The sequence below is a fragment of the Bos mutus genome, chromosome 23 (assembly GCF_027580195.1).
Source record: "Bos mutus isolate GX-2022 chromosome 23, NWIPB_WYAK_1.1, whole genome shotgun sequence".
Lineage (NCBI taxonomy): Eukaryota > Metazoa > Chordata > Mammalia > Artiodactyla > Bovidae > Bos > Bos mutus.
The window spans coordinates 38,067,225-38,087,486 of record NC_091639.1 but is presented as its reverse complement, the minus strand read 5'-3'; the positions used below and the strand labels follow the sequence as shown (position 1 = coordinate 38,087,486).

Below are 20,262 nucleotides of genomic sequence, written 5' to 3'. Positions count from 1 at the left end.
TTGGCTGCTGTGTAGAAAATCATCGTCAAGGGTGACGCATGGGCCTGGGGAGACCACTGGAAAGTCATTTACTGTGACTAGGTGAGAGCGTGGTGGTCACGGTGGAAGCACTGGTGAAGGAGAGAAGTTGACAAATTTAAGTCTGTTTGGAAATAGAGCTGGTGGATCTTGCTCAGTATTGTGTATGAGAGACTGCAGAAAAGAGGGAAATCAAAGTTGATGTTTAGATTTTTGACTTGAGCAACTGGGTAGAAGATGTTGCCATTTATAAAGGTGGACAAAAAGGGTCAGGCAAATTTAGGGGGAACGTTGAATGTTCTAGTTTGAAATGTTGTGTCTGAGCTACATGTAAAGATGTCACATAAGCAATTGGATGTATGACTTTGGAAGAAGGTGAAGAGGTTTGGGACAAATGTATACATTTGTGAGTCTTCAGTGTATAGCATTTAAAGCCATGGGACTATGTGAGATCACTAAGTTGGAAGTAGGACTGAGTCCTGGGACCTCCACACAAAGGCCTTGACAGTGGAGGAGCCAGTGAAGGTGGCTGAGAGGTAGCTGTTATGTGGGAGGGAAATGGGGTGGGGGGTAGTGGGTAGATTAGATCTGGGACCTGAGTGACAAGAAGACAAAAGTAGAGTTTCGAGAAGGATGGATTTGGTTAATGATGCTGAGAGAGAAGGGAGTAAGATGATGTCAGGGTCATAACCCTGTGTATCAGTTTTCTGGGGCTGCTCTAACAAATTAACCACAAATCTGATGGCTTGAAACAATAGAAATATGTTCTCCTAAGTTTCTGGAGCCTAGTAAGCCCCAAATCTGGCAGAACTGCCTGCCTTCTGGGCGGCTTTAGGGAAAAACCCATTCCTTGTCTCTTTCTACTTCCAGTGGCTGCTCCAGCATCCCTAGCTTTGTGACCACATTCCTCCAGGCTCTGCCTCCATCTTCACTTTGCCTTCTCCTCACTGTGTTTTTCCAAACTTTCTTGCCTGTCACAAAAGCATTTCTAATCCATTCATTCAGGGCCCACTGCGATAATACAGAGTAAACTCAAAATCTTTAGCTTAATTTTTGTGCAAAGACCTTTCCCCAATAAAATGAATTCCATGGATTGTAAATTTCAGGGATTAAGATTTGACATCTTCAAATTTGGTTTTAGAAACATGATAGCCATTGGATATCTCAGTAAGAGCAGTTTCTTTGGAGCAGTGGAGACTTAAGAATCAGATTGGTACAAACATAACTGGGCCCTTTTTGTTGATCAATGCCAGCTGCAGATGTTGCAGTTTTTGGTGCATCTCATCAATTTGCTGAGCATACTTCTCAGATGTAATGGTTTCACCAAGATTCAGAAAGCTGTAGTGGATCAGATGGGCAGCAGACCATCAAACAATGACCATGACCTTTTTTGGGGTGCAAGTTTGGCTTTGGGAAGTGCTTTGAAGCTTCTTGGTTCAGCCACTGAGTAGGTTATTGCTGGTTGTCATATAGAATCCACTTTTCGTTGCATATGACAATCCAACCAAGAAATGGTTTGTTATTGTTGCATAAAAAAGAGAAGAGGTCACTTCAAAACGATGATGTTTTTAATTTTTGTTCAGCTCAAGAGGCACCCACTTATCGAGCTTTTTCATCTTTCCAGTTTGCTTCAAATGCTGAGTGACCATAGAATGGTCAACATTGAGTTCCTTGACAACTTCTCATGTAGTTGTAAGAGGATCAGCTTTGATGATGGCTCTCAGTTGGTCTTTGTCAACTTATGATGGCTGCCACTACACTCTTCGTCTTCAAGATTCTCATCTCCTTTGCAAAACTTCTTGAACCACCACTGCACTGTACGTTCATTAGCAGTTCCTGGGCCAGATATGCTGTTGATGTTACGGGTTGTATCCACTGCTTTACAACCCATTTTGAACTCAGGAAAATAGCTTGAATTTGCTTTTTGTCTAACATCATTTCTAAACTCTAAATATAAACAACTAATGTCATTCAGTTCAGTTCAGTCGCTCAGTCATGTCTGACTCTTTGCGACCCCATGAATCGCAGCACGCCAGGCCTCCCTGTCCATCACCAACTCCCGGAGATCACTCAGACTCACGTCCATCGAGTCAGTGATGCCATCCAGCCATCTCATCCTCTGTCATCCCCTTCTCCTCCTGCCCCCAATCCCTCCCAGCATCAGAGTCTTTTCCAATGAGTCAACTCTTCGCATGAGGTGGCCAAAGTACTGGAGTTTCAGCTTCAGCATCATTCCTTCCAAAGAAATCCCAGGGCTGATCTCTTTTAGAACGGACTGGTTGGATCTCCTTGCAGTCCAAGGGACTCTAAAGAGTCTTTTCTAACACCACAGTTCAAAAGCATCTTCGGCGCTCAGCTTTCTTCACAGTCCAACTCTCACATCCATACATGACCACTGGAAAAACCATAGCCTTGACTAGGTGGACTTTTGTTGGCAAAGTAATGTCTCTGCTTTTGAATATGCCATCTAGGTTGGTCATAACTTTCCTTCCAAGGAGTAAGCGTCTTTTAAATTTCATGGCTGCAGTCACCATCTGCAGTGATTTTGGAGCTCCCCAAAATAAAGTCTGACACTGTTTCCACATCTATTTCCCATGAAGTGATGGGACCAGATGCCATAATCTTGGTTTTCTGAACGTTGAGCTGTAAGCCAACTTTTTCACTCTCTTCTTTCACTTTCATCAAGAGGCTTTTTAGTTCCTCTTCACTTTCTGCCATAAGGGTGGTGTCATCTGCATATCTGAGGTTATTGATATTTCTCCCAGCAATCTTGATTCCAGCTTGAGCTTCTTCCAGCCCAGCATTTCTCATGATGTACTCTGCATATAAGTTGAATCAGCAGGGTGACAATATGCAGCCTTGACGTACTCCTTTTCCTATTTGGAACCTGTCTGTTCCATGTCCAGTTCTAACTGTTGCTTCCTGACCTGCATATAGGTTTCTCAAGAGGCAGGTCAGGTGGTCTGGTATTCCCATCTCTTTCAGAATTTTCCACAGTTTTTTGTGATCCATACAGTCAAAGGCTTTGGCATAGTCAATAAAGCGGAAGTAGATGTTTTTCTGGAATTCTCTTGCTTTTTCGATGATCCAGCAGATGTTGGCAATTTGATCTCTGATTCCTCTGCCTTTTCTAAAACCAGCTTGAACATCTGGAAGTTCACGGTTCATGTACTGCTGAAGCCTGGCTTGGAGAATTTTGAGCATTATTTTACTAGCGTGTGAGATGAGTGCAATTGTGCGGTAGTTTGAGCATTCTTTGGCATTGCCTTTCTTTGGGATTGGAATGAAAACTGACCTTTTCCAGTCCTGTGGCCACTGCTGAGTTTTCCAAATTTGCTGCCATATTGAGTGCAGCACTTTCACAGCATCATCTTTTAGGATTTGGAATAGCTCAACTGGAATTCCATCACCTCCACTAGCTTTGATCGTAGTGATGCTTTCTAAGGTCCACTTGACTTCACATTCCAGGATGTCTGGCTCTAGGTGAGTGATCACACCATCATGATTATCTGGGTTGTAAAGATCTATTTTGTATAGTTCTTCTGTGTATTCTTGCCATCTCTTCTTAATGTCTTCTGCTTCTGTTAGGTCCATACCATTTCTGTCCTTTTTCGAGCCCATCTTTGCATGAAATGTTCCTTTGGTATCTCGGATTTTCTTGAAGAGATCCCTAGTCTTTCCCATTCTGATGTTTTCCTCTATTTCTTTGCATTGATTGCTGAGGAAAGCTTTCTTATCTCTCCTTGCTATTCTTTGGAACTCTGCATTCAGATGCTTATATCTTTCCTTTTCCCCTTTGCTTTTTGCTTCTCTTCTTTTCACAGCTATTTGTAAGGCCTCCCCAGACAGCCATTTTGCTTTTTTGCATTTCTTTTCCACGGGAATGGTCTTGATCCCTGTCTCCTGTACAATGTCATGAACCTCAGTCCATAGTTCATCAGGCACTCTGTCTATCAGATCTAGGCCCTTAAATCTATTTCTCACTTCCACTGTATAATCATAAGGGATTTGATTTAGGTCATACCTGAATGGTCTAGTGATTTTCCCTACTTTCTTCAATTTAAGTCTGAATTTGGCCATAAGGAGTTCATGATCTGAGTCACAGTCAGCTCCCGGTCTTGTTTTTGCTGACTGTATAGAGGTTCTCCATCTTTGGCTGCAAAGAATATAATCAGTCTGATTTCGGTGTTGACCATCTGGTGATGTCCATGTGTAGAGTCTTCTCTTGTGTTGTTGTTATTAGCAAAGAAAAAATCAAGTGAGAAATGTGCATTAAAATGATTTATGACATAACCGCACTTGTTTAAGAATGTACTCCAATATCAAATGGCAAATTTCAACAATGCAAAAACTGCAGTTACCCTTGCACCGCCCAGTATCTCTCTTTCATACTTGCTGCCACATAGAGTACTTATAGTAGTCTGTCCAAGACTGTGCAGGATGATCACACTATGTTTTTTGGTAGTTGTATATGTGTGATTTGCTTCAAGTTTGATGTGTCAACCATGAAAAAGGAGCAAGAGTCTCAGAAGCCTCTGCCAGTTTTTTCAAGTTCACTGTTGCTGACATATGGGATCCAAGTTGGCATTACCAGTAGGTATTAATTCTGTGGCCAAAATCTGGGTTTTTTCAGATTTTAGACATCTCTGTTTTGATTAATAATATCAGTATCTGTGTTATTTCTTTCATAGCCTGATTGATAACTGTGTTGCTGAAAAGTTCCTACTTAGAAAGTAGAATGGATATAATATATGGGTATAGTGGGTATATATGCATCGGCCATCTGAAGTGGATATAATGCATCAAGTATCTGAAGAGAGATAAGGGCAAGAGGGAAAAAAGTGCTGCATTGCCATTTTTTCTTACCAGCTGGTGAAACACAGACGTGAAAACTGGCACCCTTGATTCCTGGTGCCCTCACTTCTTCTCTCAGGCTCTCTGTGCTTCCTGCTGGATCCTGGGGAGCAGCAGAGGATGAACAGTTACCTCTGTCTCTCTGTGGCACCGGAGGGGCGAGAGACAGTGATCACATCAGGAGGAGACCTTCCTCGTGGGGATCGTTCTGTCAACAAAGAAATTCCTTCATCCTCAGTTCTTCCTTGGGTTGGAACAGAAATGACTGGCAGCCTTGGGTTGCTTTCCTGTGTATTTTATGTGTATTTGGAGAGGAGGGCAGAAGTTGTGCTTCCTCCAGGTTAAGGGCTTTACTTTTTCCGTGTGCTGCCTTGATTACCATAGATTAAATCTTCAGGTGTAGGACCATTCTCCCCAACGTCTAGAGTATGTTCCTCTTAGCTTCTGTACTGAGGCAGGGGCCCTAGTTCAGCATGATGAAAAGAACACAGGCTTTGGAATTAGATCAAGTTCATCTACTTAAGAGTGCTGTAAACCTAGGAAAGTTATATACCCTCTTGGTGCCTCAGTTTGCTCTTTGATAAAAATAAGGTTAAAGGAATTTGGTGTTATGCTTAACCATGTGGTAGACATGTAATAAATGTTAGATGTCACTGTTAACACATCTCTTTGTCCATTTTAAAAAAATTTTTTATTCATTTTATCAATACTGAAAACTTTCTTACCACCTTTGGTGTCTTCATATTAGTCCATGGGGTTGCAGAGAGTCAGACGCAACTGATTATATTAGTCCATGGGGTTGCAGAGAGTCGGACACACCTGAGTGCCTAACCGCTGTCTACATAGCATCTCTTCTGGGATAGAGAACTCTAGTGACCTCTTCCTGCCTCCTTTCACGCCCCGTCTCCTCATTTTATCACTCTGTGACAATTACTGACAGATCTTGGGTCTCAGTATATTAGAAGACAGTCATGATCATCAGGGAATACTTCCTGAGGGAGGCTTTCATTAATTGTAAAGTTTACTGAGGAGGGCAAAAGATGGTTGCCATATTCCGTGTGTATGAGTGGCTCTGGATAAAGGCTCAGATATTGGAAGGGGAATTGCTGAGGAATGAGGCTGTAGAAGGTCAGTTTACTCAACCAAGAGTATTCTAGAAGATTTTTGTAGTTCGTATGGCCTTTGGAGTTAGCTCAGACCCTAGGTCAGAAGCTTCCTCTGCAGTCATTTCCCCAGCGATGTGACCGTGGGCAAGCTACTCCCCTGTTAAATGGGGATGAGACTGTATGGCTTTGATTTCTAAGACCATTCAGTTTAATAACTCCTTGGAGGACATGGTGGAAACATTTCCTCTTTAAATTATTTATCACTTGTAGCCAGTTCTGTGATGTTTCCTGGTTGTAGAAATGTTAATGGGACTTTTTTAAAAAGTGCATTTTAGAAACAAAGCAGTGTGGTAATACTCAGTCTTGGGATGCTGGGAGGATTAATAAGATCGTGTATGTTAAGTGCCCATCCCAATTTAGTATTCAGTGAAGTGTAGTTATTATTAACAGATGAAAGGACATGAAAAATAATTTGATTGGGAACATCTGTAAAAAGAATTTTAAATGACAAGGTCATAATGTGACCAGGATCTGAAATTGGACTAGAATGAGGGGAAAGAAGACAAAAGTAATATTATAGAGGTAATCGAGTGTGTACATCAGGAGCAAGTTTTACCTCTTTACAGATAAAGTTTTCCCTTTTTTGATGAGTTTGTGATACATGTTCCATTATAAACAGAGGGAATGTGGCAATTGTGGGATAAATTCATTCTTTTATTATGTTATGGGCCTTTTACAGTATTCCTGAACTTGCCACCATATAAGCTGCTAGTCACAAAAGATAACATATTGGCTAACTCATAGATTACAAAGGTGTGCTTTATATTGTTATTTTATTTTTGTCTTGTTTTTGTTTTGTTATGGGGTAGGGGTGGCTGGCTGGCTAGGGATTTCTCATTAATTTATTAGTTTAGTTCCTTGGCCAGGAAGATCTTGGCTTAGGTTTCAAACATCTTTATGTTTTGATTAGAGTGATAACTGAAGTTTTAGCTCTTCTTTCTTTTCTTTCTTTTTTTTTTTTGCCCCAGGTCCAGCAAGACTATGAACCTCTGTTCCAAATGCTTTGCTGGTAAGTGCAGAAAAAGGGTTTTCAATTTATTTTTATTTTTCTTCTTTCAGTTTTCAAGACGGTCTAAATTATTTTAAGGCTGTCTATCTTTTGGGTTTATGCGTGGGTTTTTATTTTCTTTGCTTGTGTGTGAAAGTAGTTTCTCTTCACCAAGTTGCTTTATATATTTGTTTAGAACTGTTGAAAAAGTCTTCCCTGAGTGAAATGAAATCTTATGTGTACTTGTCTCAAACAAACTTTCCTCAGTTTATGGTTGTTGGGCTATAGTGGGATTGTAAACACTCATGTTATAGAAGGGTTTTATATATACATATATATATATGTATGTATGTATATATTCATCTTTGATGTTGACTTGAATGACTAATGGTGAAGGTTGCTTTTACCAATGAGAATACAAGAGAAAGAATATTTTCATGTTGGAGTCAGAATAATGCTGAATTGGCTTTTCAAATTCAGACCCTCATTGAAATCACCTTGGGTAAGTCACTTAACCTTTTGGGCATTAGATTAATCATTTGTAACATGAAGGGCTTAGGCTTGATGTTTGCCAAGGGCCGTTTCCACCCCCTAAATGCTGATTGATTGACTCCTTGATTAATGACTCCTTCATGAAGTTAGTGGGCTTCCCTCTTAGCACAGTTGGTAAAGAATCTGTCTGCAATGTAGGAGACCCTGGTTTGGGAAGATCCGTTGGAGAAGGGATAGGCTACCCACTCCACTGTTCTTGGGCTTCACTGGTGACTCAACTGGTAAAGAATCCACCTGCAGTGCGGGAGACCTGGGTTTGATCCCTGGGTTGGGAAGGTCCTCTGGAGAAGGGAATAGCTACCCACTTCAGTATTCTGGCCTAGAGAATTCCATGGACTAGTCAGTCCTTAGGGTCACACAGAATCGGATACGACTGAGTGACTTTCACTTTCACGAAGTTAAAACTTTAAGATTGTTTGTTTGTTTTTTAAGAACTCCACATCTAATGATCTTATGTAAGTCTTTATTAATTGGGATATGTTTACCTTTCATTATTACCTTTTTAATTACTTTTATTATTTTGTCAAAGACAAACCAGCACACAAGTTAGGTTAAGGACAGATTTTAATCAGTAACACACTGCTGTAGTAGGGAAGAGGGGACTTGTCTAGAGGGAACTGGGCATTTTAAAGGGAGAATGAGGGAGTAGGGGAGGGATTGCTAGCTTGTCTCAGGATGATCAGGGGAGTAGAAAAATCACAAAGGGCTGGTTAGTATAAATGATGATTAGCCTGGCTGTGTGTGTTAGTTGACAGTTATTGAAGTGAGGATTTTATCCTCCTACGGAGAGGAAGTGAGAGATTGAAGCCCTATTCTTCCCAGTGAGTACAGTTAGAGAAATGGCTTTCATGTCCTTGAGAAGGACACTACTGAGTGATTGAGTTTTAGTAGATGCACATACATCTCAAAGGGGGATGAAGGAAGCATTCACATTTTAAGCCATTTTAAGTAAATGCTGTAGGATAGGGTAGTCAGGGGCCTATGGTTAGCTTTTGGCTAGAACAGATCTTAAATTGTTTTGGCAGCTTTGAGCTTTCGCAGAGAGGCACTTTAAATAAGAGGGACTAGGACCATCCTCGGGATGGGTCCTTGAGCTGTTAAAAACTGTATTAGTGGTTATTTAAATCTATTAGCATAGGGGGATATGAGTATATGAAATCATTTGTGTTGATACTCTAGTTTTTATGGGCCAAGGTTGAAGCATGGTTGAGGAGAGGACAGACCCTGGCTGGAATTTGGTTGAGGAGAGAATCTTTGTCAGTATTCATCTTCTATTCACTGTGCTGTTGGACAAAGAAATAATCATAGTGTGATCTTTAGACCATTATGCCTAAACTAGGGGATAGGTTGGATGGAGTTGGGAAGGTTGGAAAGTTGGCAGTTTGTTTCTGTTAAAAGTCTGGAACTTGTCAAATTCTTTAGGTTTTTAAAAGGAAAAGGTACTGGTAAGGTACCTTTTATTCAACTTTTAACGGAATCTCTGCCATGGTAAGTGAATGTGTTCTGCTTTTCTTGCTCTGCTTATCTGCAATAACAGATATGAAGAAATGCTTTCTCACTGGTGAGAGTTTATGGCTCAGATGGTAAATAATCGGCGTGCAATGCAGGAGACCCAGGTTCAGTCCTTGGGTTGGGAAGATCCCCTTCAGAAGGGAATGGCTACCCACTCCAGTATTCTTGCCTGGGGAATTCCATGGACAGGAGCCTGACCAGCTGCAGTCCATGGGGTTACAGAGTGAGATATGACTGAGAGACCTAACACTTCCACGTTTTCATTTGTAGTAAAGATAGAGTAGCAGTGAGAGAACATGTATGTTGTGTGTCTTTCTCCATGTAAAACTAGTTCCCCCATGTGATTCAGTGAAGGGTAGCTGGGGGGAAAGTCAGGTACCTTGAGTCAGGTGGTTCACGTCCACTACAAAGAACTGTCTCATGCCCCTAAATAAATATAAAATTTAAAGATTATCAATGAAAATAGTTCAGCCATGTTTCTTTGGATTTGTTACAGTTTTATTTTCTATGGTTGTCATTATTTTTTGAATCTCTGGTGGTCTGTGTCCATTTACACTTTGTACAGCTTTGTTATTTTTGCTTTTAAAAATATTGAGAATATTTTCAAGTGTGTAATGAAAATATTCTCTCTTTTTTTCTTTATCTCTACCCCTCTGCTCCTGATCTCCCCAACCTCATTTGAAAGGAATGACTCATAAAACAACATCTTGCTTGCTGAAGCAGCATTTGGTGTTCTTTTTGAAATTCAGAAGAAAAAAGATCATTGAACTTTAAAGATAAAGTGGTGGATTTTGTTGGTGTATGAAGATAAAGTATAGAAATGCATTATTGCAGCAAAGGCATGAAATGTGCAAGACAACATGAAGATTACTTTGTCCAAAAGCCTCTGTGATTTTAAGTAGTCTTTTAAAGTGTATCTTAAAGTGTATATATACTTTAAAAGGTGGAAAAGTTGCTTTAAAAATAGCTGTTGTGTACCATTAGGTTAGTTAAAGAGATTTTTCAAGATTCATTTTCAAAGCTATGGTGGGAAAGTGAGTTTGTTACAACATATTTGCATTAAATTGAATAAAATGAGTAAAAACATGTTTAAAGTCTTGTCTAGTTTTAACTTTTTATACCCCCTTTATGTTACCTGCCATACTCTTGTTTTTCATTAAACATTTCATATTGGCTTTTTGTATGGCTTACTTAACAAATCAGTAAATATTTATAATAGAAAGCAAAAAATTTCTTGACATGCTACTGATAGTTATATTAGGATGATATAAACATTTTATTGGTTGAAACACTACTTTTTAATGCAGTTTTTCAAACTGTATTGTGGATCATTAGTGGGTATAGAAATCAATTTAGCATTTAAAATTTGAGTACAATGGAAAACAGTCTGGGTGCATCACAAATATCAAGGGTAAGATATTATTTGTGAAATTTCTGAGATACATACATAAATGAAAATAATGTGCAGTGGGTTGTGATATAAATATATGTTACAATGGAGTATGGTTTAAAAAGTTTAAAGCCACTGAATTGCAGAAATTCATTGGAAAGTCATTGAGTTACTGGAGATCTCATTCTCTTTGGAAAATAGGGCATATTTCCCTTCTATCTTTAGACAAGGTGTTAACCAGCTGATTTCTTATGATCTTGGTTTGCTCTGAGCTCTTGACTAACTTGGACTATGTAATTTTCTATGTGGAAGCATGAACTGATCCCAATTTCCTTGAGCTGTGTTAGGGTATACAGAAGGTGGTCTTGCCTCTTAAAACTATAGAAATGCCTGGGGTGTTACTTTCTGTTTGAGTGCAAACTCATTTTATGAATTTTTGAGTTTTAGATACCAACTGATCTAGACTTTTAGGGACATTTAGTATCAAATTCACAACGACCTCCCATACTACTGTATTGAAGCTCAGCTATCATTAAAGCAATGCTTTTCACATAATGAGTTTGCTGAAAAAAATATGTATGTCAGAAATATCAAACAGGATGATCACAAGTGGGGAAGGCAGAGATTTTAATGACCTGACTGAAGTAACTCATCTCTACCATCCTCGGAAATGCTTGCTGTGGGGGACGGAGGAGTCTGGTAACCAGAGAGTAGCTGTGATCCATGGACCGTTATACGTTACAAGGGAGTGAGCCTGAAGATAGTTTCCAAGGGGTGGGAAATTGTTTCAGTAGATTCTTTGATGACAGATGCTTATCAGAAGACAAACTTAACAAGTGCTGAGTGTAAAAAGAACCAGTTTATTCTTAAAGACCTTTAGATTGCATATATGTGGTTTTTAATAATTTTTAGCAATTTCTTAAAAAAGAAAAAGGACCCTAATATGTCTATTTATTGACTGACAAAAGTACTTCATTGCAAAATCAAAGTAAGCGGGTTCTTTTAAACTGCAGACATGATTTTGAACATATTGTTCCATTTAAGCCTAACTTTTAAGAAACTTGCTATTCCGTGATTCACATAAAATTGGAAAAATAAGGGAGGGATGATTAATCACAGTGTGGGAAGTTGTTTTCTAACCCTTTAAGAATTGTGAGTGTATATGCTAAGTTGCTTCAGTTGTATCCGACTCTTTGCAACTGCATGGACTGTATCTGGCCAGTCTCCTCTGTCCGTGGCATTCTCCAGGCAAGAATACTTGCTTGGGTTGCCATGCCCTCCTCCAGGGGGTCTTCTTGACCCAGCGATCATATCTCCTGTTCCTGCATCACAGGCAGATTCTTTACTGCTGAGCCATTAGGGAAGCCCATTTTATAGAATATTTCCTTTAAAAAGTAATACTTTTAGTGCATTACTACGTCAGTTTCCACGTGTCTTGTCAGTTGAAGATTAAAGGAGATAAATCATCTCAACTTGTAATGGTTAATTTAATTTTCTGAAAATTAGTTTCAGTGTAATTTTCAGATATATATTTCTTAGTGGAAAGATAGTTAAGCATACTTTTGCTTCGTAATTAGTTGTGTCTGTGCCTTGTTAGTGGTGAAGAACATTGTGATAAAGAAAGAAAATGATACATGTCATGTAGGAAGCATGTTCTACTATGACTCTAGAGATAACTGTACTTGATTTCAAAGGAATCTGTTTTCAGGTCCCTATTCACATGAATAAGCATAGATGTTGCGTTATGGTATTTAACATTGGAGAAAAATGTGATTATCAATGAATATATTTGTTAGTAGTCTTTGTCAGCTGGGAGAAAATTATTAACTTAGCATCGTAATATCCTATTCACTTTATTTCTTGATATTGTTTTACTTATTGTTTTAAATTTAAAGTGGACTTTGGAAAGAGGCTTTAAGGGATTGAAATAGCTAGTATTAAAGTAAGGTTCCTTTTTCCTCACTGCTGCATAAGTTGTATCCAGTCTGAAAATTACCAAGCTTGTTCATTGCTGTCTAATCTTCTGTATAAATGCAAAGTGATTAGAGTTTCATAATTTACCATGCCATTAGCTTGTTTGTGTTTTTTTTTTCCCTTTTAAAAATAACATAGGGACATTATTTAAATGCTGATTGAAGTATGTGTTGTATACTGTTTTAAAATATATGTATTTAGTTGCATGGGATAAAGCTGAGTGGAGGTTATGTGAAAAATTTAATTTTGGTAGTCTCAAAGTAAGTATTTGCGGGAGTTTTAATTAATTTCGACTTTGTTGAGACTTTTATTATTAAGTAATTGCAAAAATTAGAAATTTTTAAAAGTTAAGTGCATTCTACTTATGTCCGACAGACTCCAGAAGTGGTTAGTTTCTTTCTGGAATGAGCAAAATAAAGTTGGCTGTAGCTAGCAGCAGAGGGCGGAGAAGGCAATGGCACCCCACTCCAGTACTCTTGCCTGGAGAATCCACGGATGGAGGAGCCTGGTTGGCTGCAGTCCATGGGGTCGCTAAGAGTTGGACACGACTGAGTGACTTCACTTTCACTTTCTACTTTCATGCATTGGAGAAGGAAATGGCAACCTACTCCAGTATTCTTGCCTGGAGAATCCCAGGGACAGGGAAGCCTGGTGGGCTGCGGTCTATGGGGTCGCACAGAGTCGGACATGACTGAAGCGACTTAGCAGCAGCAGCAGCAGAGAGAATCTCAGTGTTGACATCCAGGGTAAATGATCCAGCAGTGGTGGGCATGAGATGGGGGGTGGTAGTTAAGCCAAATGCAAGCAGTTTTCCTTGAGGTGACTTGAATTTCAAGAAACTTTTCAGAACAGGGCAATAATAAGCAAACAGTTTCCTCATGAATCTGGGACTCTTACTGCTTTGGAGTTACACTCTAATTTCTTTTCTGCTTCCATTTCCTGTTAGAAGTGTAGAGTAGAAGTGGCCTGATTCTAGTCACTTTTGAAAGGAAGAATGGTATCAGTAGGTTACAGCTGAGTTTTGAGGATGTACAGTAAGAGGAACTTAGTGAATCTGAACATTTTAAGCACTTCTTGTAGTGCATGTTCCCTTTTAGAAATTGTGGGAACCCTGTATCCATCAGTAAAATGGAATAAAGAAAACACCCACTCTGAGTATTTTATAGGATGGTGGAATTTGAGGAGGATAGTAGAATCTGTATGCTTGTCATAGGTCGATTTTTCAAATCACCTTTTCCCAGAAGAGAGGCAGCTGCTGCTCTTAAAATGAAGCATTTGAATAGGGTATTTATGTTTTTGTAATTCTGTTAACTTGGTTACTGTTAACTTGGTTATTCTTTGATTTCTTTAAAGCCAAAAATCCAAGAAAGATTACTCAAGTATAACACACACATTGTCATGTATTTGTTAGTTCAGTTCAGTTGCTCAGTCGTGTCTGACTCTATTTGACCCCATGGACTGCAGCACTCCAGGCCTCCCTGTCTATCACCAGCTCCCAGAGTTTACTCAAACTCATGTCCATCGAGTCAGTGATGCCATCCAGCCATCTCATCCTCTGTCGTCCCCTTCTCCTCCTGCCCCCAATCCCTCCCAGCATCAGTGTCTTTTCCAATGAGTCAACTCTTCGCATGAGGTGGCCAAAGTACTGGAGTTTCAGCTTTAGCATCATTCCTTCCAAAGAAATCCCAGGGCTGATCTCCTTCAGAATGGACTGGATGGATCTCCTTGCAGTCCAAGGGACTCTCAAGAGTCTTCTCCAACACCACAGTTCAAAAGCATCAATTCTTTGGCACTCAGCTTTCTTCACAGCAACAATTTTAGAGCCTCCCAAAATAAAGTCTGTCACTGTTTCCCCATCTATTTGCCATGAAGTGATGGGACCAGATACCATGATCTTAGTTTTCTAAATGTTGAGCTTTAAGCCAACTTTTTCACTCTCCTCTTTCTCCTTCATCAAGAAGCTCTTTAGTTCTTCTTTGCTTTCTGCTGTAAGGGTAGTGTCATCTGCATATCTGAGGTTATTGATATTTCTCCTGGCAAACCTGATTCCAGCTTATGCTTCATCCAGTCCAGCTTTTCTGATGATGAACTCTGCATGTAAGTTAAATAAGCAGGGTGCCAGTATACAGCCTTGACGTACTCCTTTTCCTGTTTGGAACCAGTGTGTTGTTCCATGTCCAGTTCTAACTGTTGCTTCTTGACCTGCATACAGATTTCTCAGGAGGCAGGTCAAGTGGTCTGGTATTCTCATCTCTTGAAGAATTTTCCACAGTTTGTGGTGATCCACACAGTTAAAGGCTTTGGCGTAGTCAATAAAGCAGAAGTAGATGTTTTTCTGGAACTCTCTTGCTTTTTCAGTGATCCAAGGGATGTTGGCAGTTTGATCTCTGGTTCCTCTGCCTTTTCTAAATCCAGCTTGAACATCTGGAAGTTCACGGTTCATGTACTGTTAAAGCCTGGCTTGAAGAATTTTGAGCATTACTTTGCTAGTCTGTGAGATGAGTGCAATTGTGTGGTAGTTTGGGCATTCTGTGGCATTGCCTTTCTTTGGGATTGGAATGAAAACTGACCTTTTCCAGTCCTATGACCACTGCGAGCTGTCCCAATTTGCTAGCATATTGAGTACAGCACTTTCACAGCATCATCTTTCAGGATTTGAAATAGCTCAACTGGAATTCCATCACCTCCACTAGCTTTGTTTGTAGTGATGCTTCCAAGGCCCACTTGACTTCACATTCCAGGATGTCTGGCTCTAGGAGGATGATCACACCATCGTGGATATCTGGGTCATGAAGATCTTTTTGTATAGTTCTTCTTTGTATTCTTGCCACCTCTTGTTATAACATCTTCTGCTTCTGTTAGGTCCATACCATTTCTGTCCTTTATTGAGCCCATCTTTGCTTGAAAAGTTGATTTTCAACTACTGTTTTTATACCACGGTTGTCATGACCTCATGTTCTCCTTTCTCTCTAACACTTGCTTGACTATGTAACACTGTATCTATATTAGAAACCCTATCTTTGTGATGTGGCTTCCTTGCTCTCAATTGAAAGCAAGGCAGAGGCAGCAGATCCTTAACTGATTAGCAAGGCCAAACCCTGGCAGCCTTTTCTCACCTCTTAGTCTACAGCAGTTTGCTGTCTTACTAATAAGCATTTTAAAATTGTGTGGTTAATTATTACGCTGCTGCTGCTGCTGCTAAGTCGCTTCAGTTGTGTCCGACTCTGTGCGACCCCATAGACAGCAGCCAACCAGGCTCCCCCATCCCTGGGATTCTCCAGGCAAGAACACTGGAGGGGGTTGCCATTTCCTTCTCCAGTGCAGGAAAGTGAAAAGTGAAAGTCAGGTTGCTCAGTCGTGTCCGACTCTTAGCGACCCCATGGACTGCAGCCTACCAGGCTCCTCCGTCCATGGGATTTTCCAGGCAAGAGTACTGGAGTGGGGTAATTATTAACCTAGTCAAGATAAATTGAAGATGATCTTGTTATGGAAATTATGTCAAAAATAGTTGTTGCATTTCTAATGGGAAACAAAATGCTCAGTGCTTTAAGTAGCACTTATTTTAGGCCTATGTAGAAAAATTGTGAGCGTGTGTCATTGTTTTAGATAAAGAGGAAGAAATTTAATAGTCACCGAGTGTTTTGAGATAGTTTGGCTCCGTTTCTTGAACTTGGTTCTGCCCACGTTATCAGTCTAAAGCTGTGGTCTCTAATGGTGATATTGCACAAGATAGTTGGAATTTCTACTAAGATTTGTTTTTATCATTTTTTAAAAATTGCTGGTTTTTATAATGTATACACTCTTACTGGTATCAGTTTCCTAAAGTTGCTATAATTACTACACATTTGGTGGCTTAAAACAACAGAAGTTTGTTCTCTCAGAGTTTTGGAGGCCAGAAGTCTGAAATCAAGATGTCAGCCACAGGGCTGGAGCCTCTGAGAGAGAACCTCTTTCTTGCCTCTTCTAGCTTCCGGTTGCTGCCAACCCTCCTTGGCTTGTTAGATGCCTTACTCCAGTCTGCCTTTATTTACATGGCTTTCTCACCAGTGTGTGTCTGTCTTGTCTGAGGATGAGTGTCATTGGATTTAGGGCCCCACCCTTACTTGGGATGATCTTATATAAAAAATCCTTAATTATGTTTGCAAAGATCCTATTTCCAAATAAGATTACATTCACTGGTTCCAGGTGGACCTTTTTTTTTTGGGAGGGGGAGGGGGGTTGTGAAGGGGGCACACCATTTAACTGGGGCTTCCCATGTGGCTCAGTGGTAAAGAATCTGCCTGCAGTGCAGGAGATGCCAGAGGTGTGGGTTCGATCCCTGGGTCAAGAAGATCCCCTGGAGTAGGAAATGGCAACCTGCTCTAGTATTCTTGCCTGGGGAATTCCATGGACAGAGGAGCCTGGTAGGCTACAATCCATGGGGTTGCAAAGAGTTGGACATGATTGAGCCAACTGAGTACACATACCATTTAATCCACTGTAGGAGTATATAACTATTTTTAAAACAAAAAGACCTATAAGAGGTGTATACTTAAATTCTGTACTGATGGGCACCTTTGTGAAAGAGGCTTGGAGACCCCCCAGTTCCGAGATCTGCTTTGCTTAGGTCTGGTTGACTCCTTTTCATGTAATAAAGTCGGCCCTCTATGACATGAAAAGTGATGAATTCAGTGCTAATGCTTCATGGTTTCAGACAAATGCAGACTAAATAAAAATGATCACTCAGTTTTATGGGCTTCTTTTAGATTTGGTGGGCACATGGGTAACTCTCAGGTAGACTCAGAAAGCACCGTGACACTTCTGTGCTTCGCTCGTCTTAACCCCATGTGCTGCAGGCACTTGGAGTAGTTCTGAGTCTGGTTGTTTCCTTTGTGCTTGAATTAGAGGGTAATCATAAGGTTGCTTTTTGATCTTTTCTTGGTTATACTTAATTCTTAGTCCGTAGAAGGGATGGTGGGAAACAAGATAGAGCATTAGTTTCAGACCATTAATGTATAACTAAAATATGATCTTTAACGATACAAAATTTTATAGCATTAAAAATACCCCAACTGCTCAAACTGGTTCTTAGTGTATCAAGTAGAACTGACTATATGTTAATAGTCTTAAATATTAGTCGCCAAGTCATGTGTGACTCTCTTGCAACCCAGTGGACTGTAGCCCTCTAGGCTCCTCTGTCCATGGGATTTTCCAGGCAAGAATACTAGAGTGGGTTGCCATTTCTTTTTCCAGGGGATCTTCTTGACTCAGGGATTGAACCTGTGTCTCTTGCATTGCAGGTGGATTCTTTACCACTGAGCCACCTGGGAAGCAGTCTTAACTATTACCAAAGTTTTAAATTTCTTAATTTACTGTTAGACTAAATATTGGCTATAGAGGAGAAAAAAAAATACATTAAGCTAAGACTTCTGGTTTGGAGAAAACCAACAAGGGTACATAATCTTAAGAGAATGCCAAAAAAGGATACTTATAATAGCAATGAAATAAGAATTACTGTTTGTAAAATAAGATGGAGGCAGTGCGTGGACAACTTTGTCTGTTTTTAATAAGGCAGCAGAATCCCGAAAAGAAGTAATTGCAGTAGTAATAGCTAACATTTTTGCAGCCCTTTTATATTACACAGCCGTCTTGTACAATATTATCCCATTTGAACTTCACAGCCTTGGCGATTTTGTATCTCCATATTACAGATAAAGACACGGCAGCTCTGATGGATTAAATAATGTTCCAAAAATTAAACAAATCTTAAAGCAGAGAACTGAAATTTGATTTTAGGTGTTTACACACCAGTCCCTGTCTTGCAGCACTATTTGAGTTGTCAGCAGTGAAGGCAGCTGGTGTAGACAGGGTTGTACTGTGAACACTCTGCAGGAATGTAGCTGTTGGATTGTTTTGCATTTTAGATTAAGGTTAGACACTTTTCCTGTTCTCTTTTCCTTTAGTTCAGTTGCATTTTGTCTTTCAATCTCAAGGGAAAACTGGAGAAACAGTGCTGGAAGCTTCACAGAGTAGCTGATTTGGGGAAAGATGTGCATGTGTGGTGGGGGGAGTGTTACGTCTAATCCTTTTTCTATTTTGGTGGTGAGATCTTCATTTCTTAATGTCTTTCTTCTTGTTCATATAACTTTTAGCTCATTAACCCTGCCCTCTGTACTGCATAGTGATGCACTATTTTTAATTTAGTCTCCTGTGTTTTGCTTCTCAGAAGATTTTTTTCAAAAATATTATGAGGTGTGATTTAATTGCAGGGCTGTTTTGCACATTGTCACTGTGAAGGCAAAGATGAGTTTCATATTTAGACAGTGCAACCTGCAGGTTTCACTTGTTAAACCTTCTTGTTGGTATTCCTATTCCCTCATACACATGTATGCATAATAGTATTGGGAAAAAGTCTGGTTTTGCCGTATCCATATTTAAGCAATTTGGTTGAATTATGGAAGAACCTGTCCTCAGCCTTATGTATTTGCTCATTTGGAAACCTTGTATGGTTTATTGAGACACTAGTGATTTGTTCCCCAGCCTCCCTGTGGATTTTGTTCCATATTACAGTCTAGTTCCACCTCTCTGTCCCATACTCCTGCACTGTTAATTTGTACATTTCGATGCAGTTTGTTTCATTGTGTGTTTTTGTAATCCAAACTGAATGTAATGAGCTGTGTGCTTCAGGGACATGGCTTTGCCTTGCCAATTAGAACAAAGTGGTTACTGAGAAAGAGTATGTTTTAAATAAAACATGGCACCTCTTGAGTGGGACTGATGCTCATTTGGGAGTAAAAGAGATGGTTTTAACTCTTTGGCTCACAAAGAAGAGCCATTACTAAAGATCAGCACTTTTAAAGGGGGGAAAGAAAGGTAAATAGTTACTACCTCCATAAAATATAGTTTTGTAAGTTTCCTTATGGACTTAGTAACTTTTAAAGTTTGTCATTTCAAATCCGCTTGTTTTTTCCCATGATCAAGACGTGATAGCAACATTTTAAAAATTTCTGCAGACTTTAATTCTGCTGCAGTTTCTGAATTTTGCATTATTCATGTTTAGGAAGGTGAAGGTCTATAAAACATAACTGTGTTAGCCTCTTTATTTTTCTGATATATCAAACCAAGTTTTTAATGCAATAGAGTCCCCCTCAAAGATACTTGAAAATTATGAGGAAAATGTAAGATTTTTTCTTAGTTGTGAGCATGTTACTTTATTTTTACATGATAAATAGAATTTTGAGCTATCAGTGACTTAAGACTATTTGGAATTTTAGCAACACTTTCATCAAATATTTAAAACACAGATGTCTTTGAATAGGTCTTTATAGGCTGACAGTTTACTAATTCACTCCATAGGGAGACCTCTCATAAGTTGATTCAAATATTGTATTTGTATTTATACTTAAAAATAATAGAGTTCTGTTTTTGGCTGATATACCAGATAAGCTCTCGAATCTAACCTTGGCATAAGGAAAGCAATGAAGTTGCTTTTTGTTTTTTTTTTAAATGTTTTCCATTGGACTTGTTTTGAAGGAAAAAACAGAACTTTATCAAAAGCTTTGAAATACAGATACCAAGGGGAAAGTTACACATATAAAGACTGGTAATGGGCTTACACAAGATTTTAACGTTTATTAACCTATACACGCAAGAGAGAACAAGAGGAATGCATTTCTATGAAATAATTAAAAAATATATAGGTATACCCTGTTGGGGGGAAAAATGTTTCTGGAAAAGTGAGCTCTGAACTGGAAGAAGCTAGTTTAATAGGACTGAGCTAGACTAAACTACACCTTTCTAACAATCATAATGTCTTGAAAGCCCTATTG

The 20,262-nt window shown here is 39.5% G+C and overlaps 1 protein-coding gene across 2 annotated transcripts in view; it reads left to right on the top strand.

Moving 5' to 3' along the window:
• Positions 1 to 20,262, top strand: part of ZFAND3 (zinc finger AN1-type containing 3) — a 328,146-nt gene that overhangs the window by 99,038 nt on the left and 208,846 nt on the right. For both annotated transcript variants that reach the window (XM_070361351.1, XM_070361350.1), the window contains exon 2: positions 7,007 to 7,047. In XM_070361351.1, the coding sequence (XP_070217452.1) occupies positions 7,007 to 7,047 (41 nt within the window). The remainder of the gene's footprint in view (positions 1 to 7,006; positions 7,048 to 20,262) is intronic.